Below are 12,852 nucleotides of genomic sequence, written 5' to 3'. Positions count from 1 at the left end.
TCTCTGACTAGTGAGTACTACGGCTCCCCGTAGCATCACAACACCCTCTTTCTGACCAGTGAGTACTACGACTACTCATAGCATCACAACACCCTCTCTCTGACTAGTAAGTACTACGACACCCCGTAGTATCACAACACCCTCTCTCTGAACAGTGAGTACTGCGACTCCCCGTAGCATCACAACACCCTCTCTCTGACCAGTGAGTACTATGACTCCCCGTAGCATCACAACACCCTATCTCTGACCAGTGAGTACTACGGCTCCCCGTAGCATCACAACACCCTCTTTCTGACCAGTGAGTACTACGACTACCCGTGACATCACAACGCCCTCTCTCATCACTAACTCATTGAACTGTAGCTCTTCGCGGTCTTATCCCGCTAACTCTTACCACTTCACAATCTCACTCTCAGATTGACGCCACACTGCGATCATTACTCATGCCTTACGGATCATCCATAGATAGGCACACGCACACCCATCCAGGCTAAGCAACACTACTTCGGATGACCACCGTCGTGACAAAACCTCTTTTTCTCGCTGCAATTCACATTCTCAAATAAATCCTTTTGATGTCAAATAGTTGAAGGGCCTCCCACCAAAACCATAGACACTCGATACCCCTACTTGGCATCTCAAGCTCAAAACTCAAAATAATCCGAGATTTAGGACATTGAACTCGGATACCCCGAAATACTCCATCTTCCGAATTAAAACACAAATAAATTACCAACGACTCAAAACACGAAGATGACAAATCCGAAACTTCCTCCTCTATTGCCCAAAACTCATGCTAGAATAACCATAACGACTCTGAATTTGGTTGACTAATCAACTTCTTCCCTTCTCATACTGCATATAATAGCCCACACTCTAAACCAGAAACTCTCAACCGCCGAACCAACCTCACAAGCCAACCACCTTGAATTTACCATTTAACCTTAAAGGATTCCTAACTACCACAAGGTCTCTGACCAACAACCACTTGCCGTGGAGACACTCATCCTTTCTTAAACACGTACCACATGCACTATCTCACTCTGCACCTCTCCTTGACCAACAATAACCCTGATCTCAGAAATCCACACCGCAGACCTCTCTATCTAGATCTCTAACCGTTCTCGGACAACTCTCTAATCCTCTCAACCAAAAGACTCGGTCCTCCCACACTTAGGGTTCGAACCATCACCGATTGGTGCACTAACACTCTATCCCTTGGATTGTCTCCACCAGCAACATCGCACCCACTCTCGCAAGGTGCTACGCAACGCTCGATGATCTCCTCGGCAGAGATCGAACAACTCCAAATACCCAAATCTCATAGGAAATCCTCAGAACTTACCATCATGACCGCCTCTAGTCATTCAGAATCTCACATCATACCCTCACCGGACCTTCCAAGTGTCCAATATTAACCCTGACTCCTAATATGGAAATAATGAACTATCATACTCCTCATCCTCGACTCCTCGTCCCACGCTCCGACACGTCCCTTATCATAAGAGCAGAAACCACATTTCCACTCTCTATACACATCAAAAACAATAAGAGCCACCACCCTGATATACTCCTCTTGATCGTCCAAAGATGCAGCTATCACATGCGCTACTATACTCCAATAGGGTGTATCTTTGTCCTTGACCGTCTCAGTCCCCACTGACAACCTGCTCAAGCTATAGCATTCCCTCGCGATAGACCTACTGCCAGATACTCTGATTGAAGATCACCATCAGTGCGATCCTACAAGGCTAACTCCTAACTCAGAAACCGAAATTTCAACACCTCATACGTATCCCTTAGGAACGAAGATAGCACTACTCGGGTCACAAAGGCAACGTCTCTACTATCGGCCGATTGCCCAGCTTCGACCGTACTCCTCCATAACGTATCATCCCTGCTCAATCCTGAGTCTTGCGACTCTTCTGGCACATCACCAGCAATCCCTCGGAGCTAACTCAATTTCCCTATCAAGGGATGATCCACTAAAACTTGTTCATCCTAGCCTTCTGGACCCATACTCTTTCATATCTGACCTTGGTCTAGATAATCACTGCGGAATAATCGGTAAAAACCAAAAGCACTAACCGTCACATATCATGGTACTCGAACCACGATGCCTCCTCTCAATCTGCCACCAATCATGGTACTCGAACCATGAGATCACCTCTCGATCTACTTCCAATCATGGTACTCGAACCATGACATCACCTCTCGATCTGCCACTTAGAACCTCTAGGATACTCCCTGCATCGAGTATGTGTGGCACCTGGTTCCTGGTATGTAATTTAAACTAAGCAACTTTGCATTTTTAGCTGGAACTCGGCGAGTTGTAGGCCCGACTCGCTGAGTAGGGCTAGGATTTCGAGCACGTTTAAGTTGGCGACTCGACGAGTCCATATCCTCGACTCGGCGAGTCCGCCAGTCTGGAAGAAACCCTAATTTCAAAGGGTTGCACCCTATTTAAACATTGTTTTGTGCCTCATAACAGCCCCCATTGCGTCCAGAACACTCCCTCTCGAAGCCCTAACCGCTCTTTTGGTATTTTGGGTGCTTTTGGTACAATTCCTTGAAGTTTTGGAGAGAAGAAGAAGGTAGATCAAGAGGAGAGGAAGAAGATCCTGAATCTTTGTGCCATTTCAAAGCTTCTAGAGGTATTAGACTCGAAACCCTCTCTGTTCCTTCATTATTATCTCATTAAGAGCTTATGATAGTCATTTTAAGGCCACTTCTAGTCTTGATCTTTGAGTAATGAGCTTATAGTGTTAAGGGACTTCAGATCTAGGCATGATTGGGCTCTAGGAGCTCGGATCTACTGCCTTTTTGGAGCCATATTGCATGGAAGCCCTAGATCAACTCTTTTAGTGCATTTTGAGCCCTAAAACCTTCATTGGTGCTTATTTATACGTAAAGTTGGAAACTTTACGTTATAATCAAGCCCTAAGAACCCAGATCCATGAATGGAATGCACTGGATTCAAGCAAGATCGAGTATATAGAAGTTGCTTGCAGGTGACTCGGTGAGTCGTTCTTCGGACTCGGCGAGTCGAGTCGCGAGTCCCCGATTTTCCCTTTTGAGTTATGCCGAGTGGGACCAGTGAGATTTAAGTAGACTCAGTGAATCGGAAGCCAGACTCAGTGATGGAGGGACTCGGCGAGTCAATGCCCTGACTCGGCGAGGTCCAAGGCAACCTTCTTGCCTCAAGAACAGACTAGACGAGTTGTTCATACAACTCGGCGAGTCACAGACCAAAGTGTTCATCAGAAGAAGATGAACTCGACGAGTTGTTCATACAAATTGACGAGTTGGATGAAGGACAATTGGATATCAGTTTAGAAAGAGAACTCTTCGAGTCTATGCCTAACTCGACGAGTAGGAACGGGAGTAAGGACAATCGACTGGATAGGGACTCGACGAGTTGGCGAGCCAACTCGGCGAGTCGAGTCAACTGGAAGTTGAATTTGACTTTGACTTTTGACTTGGCTAGGGGTAAAGTGGTCATTTCACCCTAAGGGAGGTTAGCGGTGTTTGATTGAGTGTTTCGTGGGAATTGCAGCCGGAGGATTTCCGGAGCAGCAGCAGCAGTCAGACAGTTTCCGTGCATCTCAGCAGCTACTTCGAGGTGAGTTACCTTCCAGTAGCGGTGGGTCTACGGCCACAATGCCGGCTCACCAGTAGGGTTCCTAAGTTAGGTGATTGTCTTTGTGATATCATCTAGGTTTGCTACTACTTGATATGTTATATGATAGCATGATATGTTGTGTGTGTAGAGTTCGGTTGATAGGACCGAAGGGTAGTCAGACACCCCATATACGTCTGACAGTATGTGATGATATGTTTGAATGCTGGCTTGTATGTTATATGCAAAAGAGGTAGTAGGAGGGGACCAGTCCCCGAGGTTCAGTTGTTCGGACCGATGGGTAGTCAGCACCCCAGAATGGCTCGACACGGGTAGGTCAGCTCCCCAGAATGGCTTGACACGGGTAGGTCAGGCACCCCAGAAATGTCTGGCAGTATGTATGTGATATGATTATATGGTATGTGGTACGATGGGGGAACTCACTAAGCTTCGTGCTTACAGTTTTCAGTTTTGTTTCGGGTACCTCTTCAGCGAAGGGGAAGGAGCCGGCGCGGTAGCGGCACATCATACACACACTTGGTTTTCCACATTATGATATATTTTGGGATTGTACTCTGACACTATAACTATTTTCATGTGTTGGGTATTTAGATGCGAGATATGTTTAATGAAATGATATGATCGTATGACGTTTTACTATAAAAGTTTTACAGACCACTTAATTTAAAGGAAATTTTTGGACGTGAAATTTGGGATGTTACAGTATGGGTCCTTTGCTTTCAGTAGTACGGGCCATACTACCTTCCATATCTACTCATACTCTCTACACGGACCACTCCAGATTCCCTAAGTAGCTGCTCAACCTCCTCTTCACCAATATCAACACGCGTGCTCGCTCCCCAGCAAAATGCTCTACTCTGTCAGCGTACTCACCTGACTAAGGCCACTTCCTAGGCTCTTCCTAGTTTCTCACATTTCTCCACCATCAGTTGCTAAGAAACTCCTTATGATGCCTGTCATCTACCTCCTGAATATCGTCACATTCACTTGTTAGCTAACTCTCATCATCGGGAGTTCCACAAAGCACGAAGCAAGCAGCATTCGGGCATCGAATAACCACATATAACCCGCTCTAGGTGATAACTCCACTAGCTCTACTCATACTCAAAAGATATCACCGAACTCTGCAAATCTACCTCCCACAGTATCTAGCTACTATCTCGGTAGGTTCCACCAATGCTCATCTAGGTATCTCTCCTAGATTACTCCTCTACTCAAAATCCCTCTCTATAAGGATTCCCGTTGGATACTCTTACTCAACACATACTCATAAGCGCATCACAGATAAAAACAACTCCTAGGCTAAGGCATCACAAATCAGGCCACTCTAGTCCTAATATATGAAATACCTAGCCTATCTCTAGCATGCATAATATCTCATAAAACATAAGGTAAGAGTATTTTGGGAAATCATCGTTCGGGCTTTGGCTGATTGTACACACTGCTCTTTCTCGTTTTCTTTTAGAAACTCTTGCTTGTTTTTAGAAAAAAATCATTTATTTTGAAAATTTTCCTCCATTCCTCAGTTTGAATCCAGATATACCCGAAGGTGCATCCGAATCCCTCGAACCATGGCTCTGATACGAACTTGTAACACCGTAAATTTCAAAACAATTTCTTTTAAAAAATTATAATTATCAGTACATATTTCACAAAACATCATTATTAAATCACAAAACATAGCTCCATGTTTAATAAAATGATAATCCAAGATCCTCTTAACTATTTCTCTGGTGTGTACAATCAAGTTGGTGTCGTCCCCCGTTCCAAATAAGAAAACCTAAAACACATAACACATAACACAGTAAGCACGAAGCTTAGTGAGTTCCTTCAAAATACCACAATAACACATATTAGCCACTCGAGGCTATAACTCTGTGGACCCTTTGGTCCTAACTCTGTGGACCCTCTGGTCCTAACTTTGTGAACCTTCTGGTTCTAACTCTGTAAACTCTGGAATATACACAACATAAATCACATCGAAATAATGCGGTGCATCACATCATATAAATAACATACAAAATGCTCTGTCACATAACTCTAATTACCACTCTAGATAAAGTATAGTTAGAAGACTCACCTCGGATGAAGAACAGCTCCTATAATCACCGCTGCTACGTACCAGACTCTAACTCTATGCTAAACCCACAATAAATCTCAATTAGGAGCTAAGTCCAACCTCTCACTCATTGGGTCTAAAGATAGACCACCTAATAACCCATTAATACCCTAAGCCCTTTGGGCCCACCAAAACCCAAAATAAATGGGTCCTCACACGGCCCAATTCCCAACCAAAAAGGCAAGCCCAAACCAAGGGCCCCAAAGCACATATATACACTCCGCTGGTCCAAGACTCTATGCATGAAGCCTAAACTCCAGGCCCAACACTCAAGGCCCAAAACATCACTTAGCCCAAAAGCCCACAGAAGGGTTACGCGGGGCATACCTCCTTTGGTACACTCAGCGTACTCAAGCATGCACAATTCTGATCGGGGACCTCAGCCCAGTACGTGGGGTGTACTAGGATTACGCTGGGTGTACTCTCAGTTTTGCTTAAATCAATTTCCGGGTCTTAACCCGTTAGGTCCTTAACTCATCTCTTGGATCTGGACTTCCTAACATCTCCTACTCCATAAAGTTATCGACTTTAAGCCTTTGCATGGCTGATAAGTTCACAACACATAAAAACTCTTACTTTCTTAACCCAAAATGCTCATAACTCATGCATGGGTAGATTCACACGATCAAGACCTTATTTTTATGGTTCTCCACCACTAGAAACAGTTAAAAGGACAGGTTGTTAAGCTCTAGAGTGCATAAACTCATAAAGCCTCAAGCTTGGGACCAAAAACCCTAAAATGGACACTAATATGCACAAAACAAAAAGAGAGGGAAAGCTTGGAGCTTTATACCTTCAAATGGTGCTCTACCCCAAGAAAGCTCAGATCTACAGCCTGATCTTCAACTTCACTCCCTTCCATGCTCCTTCTTAACTCTTAAAAGTCCACAAGAACACAAACAAGCTCATCATGGCCACCACAAGCTTCAAGAACGGATATTAGGGTTTGAGAGGGTTTAATAACTGAGGAAGGTGGCCAGGAATGAGACCATCTCTTTCTTTTTATATGGACACTTCACTTATTTAGGGTTTCCTTCTGTGCTTAGTACGCCCAACGTACTAGGTGGCTCTTGCTTAAGAAACACGTGCATCTGTACGCTAAGCGTACGCATACGTACGCCCAACGTACTTCGCTGCCACACTTCTCCACTTTAGGGACTCATCTTGCCAAATATTCAAACTTCCATAGTTTCTTTGATATAACTCCGATTCTAAAGATCCTCATACCTACAGAAAGGTGATGAGATGCTTTACGATTCCAGAAACTCGCCACAACCTGAGACTTCCTCATGCCCGGCTCGTTGCCCATGAACCCTAATCATGGACCATCTGAATCAGGATGTTACAATCGCAAAAAAACCCACTAGCTGAAGCAATCCCTAGGATTTCCTAGGTTCCCGACCTCACCCTACCATCAGCTGTTGAAGAACTCCCCATAATGCCAATCACCCACCTCATGAATACATTCATATTCACGTAGTAGTTAACTCCCATTATCCAAGAGTTCCACAAAGCACAAAGCATGCAACATTCGAGCAGTAACACTCCAATCCATAGAACGATCATAGGACATTCAACCCATATACCACAACTCATGCTAGAATTCCACCCTTACTGTCGGTTGCCTTTTGCATGCAAATGATACATAGAAAAACATCAAATAGACTGTCGAATAAAAGACTCTACCCTAGGACCACAACCAGACTAGGAACAGGAAATAAGGCCAAATCAATTATTCTAGGGCTATAAGATCCTAACTGTATACAAATTTTAAAGCATACACTTAGCATTACTGGTACCAATATATATCCCAATTTCAGCATAACATTCAATATTGTCATGGCTAAAAGGCATCACATATCAGGCCAATCTATCCCGAACTAATCAGCTCTAGCATAAAGTCTACCAACTCATACAATAGACATACAAAGTAATCTCTCCAAGCATTCTATCATGCAAAAACTGAGCATATCCTTAGACCTAACTAGCATGCGATGCTCAAATTCATAAATCAAGTCATATCAAATAACAGATATGGGTATTTTGGGAGAACTTACTTGAGCTCGGCTGATTGCATGCACCACACCTTTTCTTATCTTATAAAACTCTTTTCTTAAAACACTTTTCATTTTGAAAACTTTACCAAACCCTCAGTTTGAGTTCAGAAACACCCGAGAGTATGTCTGAATCCCTCAAACCACGGCTTTGATACCAACTTGTAACGTCTCGAAAATCATGACATAGAACTTTTTGTTTTTAGATTAAGAAATCATTAATACATTTCTTTCTCATAAAACCAAGGTAACCAAAAGTTAGCAAAAACACCATCAACTCAGAGTAATTCACAGAATATGGAAACATGTGATGTGTGCCCTGCAATCATCCCGAGCACTTTTATTTGAACCCGGAGTACCTGAAACATAAACTGAAAACCGCAAGCATAAAGCTTTAGTGAGTTCCCCAAAATACCACACAACATACAACCATAGATTATCATGCAACATACATATAGTTGACATGGGCTCCCCCATGGTCTTTACCTGGAATGTAATGCCCTCCCCCCATGGTCTGATATCCAAATGTCACGGGCTCCCCCCAGGGTCTTCCATGCAAGTATCATAGAGACAACTAGCATACCACATAACACGTAATGGGTCAGCATTGGTGCCTTCGACCCATATATATAGTGAGAAGACTCACATCGCAATGACAAATCAAACAGAAAATCCCTGGCTGCTGGGCTGACAGATCCCCGAACTAACAAAGTCAAAACCACAACCAATCAATAATTGGGTTCCAGTCTGTAACCATAAATCTATTACTAGGGTAAATGATCAATTTACCCCTTACCTAGTTTGTACCAAGACTTAGGCCTAAACCTAATAATCCAAAAGGCCCAAATACCAACAACCGTCCGAGGCCCAACCCATGGCCCAATTTTCCAAATTGGGCCTAAACCCATTGTAGGCCTTCTCAAAATAATTATCAACCCAAAACCATCAGCCTAAAAGGGCCCAAGTCAACTAAGACCAAAAGAAACAACTTGGCCCAACCGAAGCCCATAACAAAAGAGTCCAAGTCCAAAAAGCCCAATTCCCATCTGACTCATAAAAACATTCATAAGAAAATACTTTAAAATCACATCATCTCATAAAACAATGTATCATGTCTAAAAACTCTAAGTCATAAAATTGGTAACATGCCAGAGTACAATCCCAGAATATCCATAGTGCGGAAAACAAAGAGTGTGTGTATGATGTGCCGCTACCGCGCCAGCTCCTTCCCCTTCGTTGAAGAGGTACCTGAAACTAAAACTGTAAACTGTAAGCACGAAGCTTAGTGAGTCCCCCATCGTACCACATACCATACAATCACATAGCATACATACTGTCGGGCCATTATGGGCTGCTGACCTACCCGGTACGGCCATTCTGGAGTGCTGACCTACCCATGCGGCCATTCTGGGGTGTCGTCCTACCCATGTCAAGCCATTCTGGGGTGCTGACCTACCCATGTCAAGCCATTATGGGGTGCTGACCTACCCGTCGGTCCTAACAACCGACCCTCGGGGATTATTCCACCCCTACTGCTACTATCACATATATCATAACATAAACATACTATCAGACATATTTGGGGTGTCCGAACTACCCTTCCGTCCTAACAACCGAACTTGGGGACTATTCCCCTCCTACTACCACTATCACATATAACATATCATGCCAGCATATAAACATATCATCATATACTGTCAGACATATCTGGGGTATCTGACCTACCCTTCAGTCCTAACAACTGAACTCTACTACTATCACATATAACATATCATGCCAGCATATAACATATCCGGTAGTAGCAAACCTAGATGATATCACAAAGACAATCATCTAACATACAACTCCTACTGGTGGGCCAACATTGTGGCCGTAGACCCAACGCTACTAGAAGGTAACTCACCTCGTATGAGTAGCTGCTGATAATCGGGAAACCTCTGTCTGTTGCTGCTTCGGAAATCCTCCGGCTATAATCCCCACAAAACACTCAGTCAGAATCTGATATCTACTCTTAGGGTAAAATGACTATTTTACCCCCAACCAAGTCCAAGTCAAAGTCAACTTCCAGTTGACCCGACTCGCCGAGTTGGGCCGTCAACTCGTCGAGTCCGTAACCCTTTACCCGTCCTTATCCACGACTCAACTCGTCGAGTTTGGCAACGACTCGACGAGTTCCTCTTCTATATGAACATCGAATGAACCTTCATCCGACTCGCTGAGTTGTATGAACAACTCTTCGAGTTCACCTTCATCTGATGAACAAATCTTGTCCTTGACTCACCGAGTTGTATGAACAACTCGTCGAGTTCGTCTTCATGTTTTGGGAGATTGCCTTAGACTCGTCGAGTCTGTTCTAGCACTCGTCGAGTCCCATGAACTCCAGGTCTAAGGCTAAGTCCAATACGTTGGGTCACTCCTTCGGACCTTCTACAACCCTTCTAACACCCAACTGAGTTCTTTTGACCCTCAACAGATATGGGACTTTATGCCTTGGACTCTTCGAGTCCCAAGAATTGACTCGCCGAGTCGATAACGTCCACGTCCTATATCCTCTATTTTTAATGTACAACCTTTGACCAAATGATAGATCCAAGCCCCTAAGCTCGATCTAGCACATAAAGTTACGAACTTTACGTGCATGCATGGGACTTTTGAGCCTAAGAGGCTCTAAAATGGCTCTTATGTTGCATGATACCTTCGTTGAGTGCAAAAGCAACCCAAATCTGCCTTGTGACTCCTCCCAAGACTTAGATCCGTAGTCTTGACCCCCAACCATGTTTGCAATCATGGTTGGCTACCTCATATGGCTTAAAAAGCCCTAAATCTTCCCCAAAAAGGGATCTAACAGTTGAACAAGAAAGGTATAAACTTTATACCTTTCAAAGACTGCAAATGATGTACCAAACTCGAATCCTTCAGTCTCGTCTTGATCCTTCTATGCTCTTCCTTCTTCCTTGAGGTCAAATCCCAAAAAATCACTCAAAAGCCTTAGATCTTGCACCAAAACACTTAGGGTTTGCTATGGAGGGTTTATGGGAGCAATAGGGACGAGTGGTGGCTGAAAGAGATGATTAAATGGGGTGTAAACCCTTAGATTAAGGTTTTTGTCCAGTCAGAGCCTACTCGTCGAGTCCGGGACCCGACTCGACGAGTCCAATACTTAAATCCCGCGTCCCATATATATATATATATATATATATATATATATATATATATATATATATATAATGACTCGTACGAGTACAAGTCGAGTCACGAGTCTAAAATTTATATTATCAAGTTATGAATCGAGTTAAGAATCAACAACTTTGCTAAATGGTAATAAAAAAAAGCTCCCTTATAAATGTTATGATTTAGTTTTTAATTCATACTGTAATTTTAAGCTTAATTCGTATTGTAATTTTGTTTTTTATTGATCTTGTAATTTCAAGACATTGTAATATATGCGATATTAGTATCATATGAATATATTTGTAAGATCTATTTATTGGTATAACCTGTTAAAAATAATACATAAATTGTAATTATATATTTTGAAATAAATTAATCTGTGTAATAAGCAAAAAAATGAGATAAAATTGAAGTACTAGTGTTGTAACATATAAAGTTTTAGAAGTAAATATGGTAAATGTGTCATTAAATTGTAAAATTTGACAATAAATGATGAATTTACTATATTATATGGTCAAAAGGGTATATCAAGTACATTACATTAATTGTTTGTGTTATCATATTACAGACATCTTTTAAGGTATTACATGAATACTTTTATATTCTATACACTTAATCGGAAAAATTCAAATATTAAGGATAAGGATCGAAGTAGAATACTGGCAGCTAGTTAATATGATTATGTCATCCACCGAATGAGAGAAATTTTATAACTTCTACCCTATATATACATGAACACCCATCCATTCTTAACATCCATCTTTTGAGAAAAAAAATTGTTAATTTCAAAGTAGGTGAAGGTACAAATTTAACAATTTATGTCTTGAATTTCTAAAGCTCATCATTCTACAAACTCAGTTTTTCTTTTTTACTGTTTCACGAATCTAAAACACTCATTTGCAGGTATGGTGTTTGAGTTTTAAATATGTGATCTATAACTTAGATCGGTTGATCCATGAATTGTTACATTTTTTGTTCCAGGATACATGTTGAACACTCATTCCACAAACAACGAGGACCATGTAAATCCTTTTTCTCATATGGAACCAATTGTTGCACATCGTCCCATAACTATGCTCATGATTCCGACTACTAACAAGGTTGATCCACCGGCCAATTTTAAATCCTATGATCACTACTTGACGAATGGATTCCTCAAGAGTTGCTTCAATTGCAAAAAAGATTTAGGTGAAATGGTTGACATTTTTATGTACAAGTAATTTACTCACTCTTTCTAACAAAACCTCACATGTCTGACACCGATATTCTAGATTTTCTTAAAAAAATGAACCTAATTTGTTTATTGTGGTTTTTGCAGAGATGAATCCTTCTGTAGTGATGGTTGTCGCAACAAACAAATGGATAACGATAGAGAAAAAGAAATAAATAATCGTGACAAAGTGATAAATGGGAGGCGAAGTCGTAAGACCTCGTTACCAAAAGGGAACAAGAAAGACAACTTCTTCATCGGTGATGTGTGATTCAAAGGTGTTTTTGAGGGTGTTTATACATGCTTTCGTGTCAAAAGATGTAAAGAAGTCAAGTGTGTTAGTTTCTATTCCGTTTAATTTTATATCTAATAAAACTCAACTATCTATCATAGACATTCCCAGTCATAAACTTTTTTTAATTTAACTCTTCATTTCATATATATATATATATATATATATATATATATATATATATATATATATATATATATATATAGAGAGAGAGAGAGAGAGAGAGAGAGGATCATATATTGCCTACAATTATTATGTTATGGTGTCACTATTGCTATTCTTTCTAGAATTTCGTATTTACACGTTTATTCCTACAAATTAGTTCCAAAATGTTCAAGAATGACATATTATTTTTAGTTTTATTTC

At 41.6% G+C, this 12,852-nt stretch overlaps 1 protein-coding gene across 1 annotated transcript; it reads left to right on the top strand.

Moving 5' to 3' along the window:
• The first annotated feature begins 11,759 nt into the window (after window positions 1-11,759).
• Window positions 11,760-12,562, top strand: LOC145051659 (FCS-Like Zinc finger 1-like). Its single transcript, XM_078999524.1, has 3 exons — window positions 11,760-11,784; window positions 11,966-12,200; window positions 12,303-12,562. Exons 2-3 carry the CDS (start codon window positions 11,971-11,973, stop codon window positions 12,463-12,465), a joined length of 393 nt encoding a protein of 130 aa, XP_078855650.1. The 5' UTR covers window positions 11,760-11,784; window positions 11,966-11,970; the 3' UTR covers window positions 12,466-12,562.
• The last annotated feature ends 290 nt before the right edge of the window (window positions 12,563-12,852 follow it).

This window comes from Lactuca serriola, chromosome 5 (assembly GCF_051521515.1).
Source record: "Lactuca serriola cultivar US96UC23 chromosome 5, Lser_US96UC23_V15, whole genome shotgun sequence".
Lineage (NCBI taxonomy): Eukaryota > Viridiplantae > Streptophyta > Magnoliopsida > Asterales > Asteraceae > Lactuca > Lactuca serriola.
The sequence above is the reverse complement of the archived record's forward strand: the minus strand, read 5'-3'. Positions and strand labels throughout refer to the sequence as shown.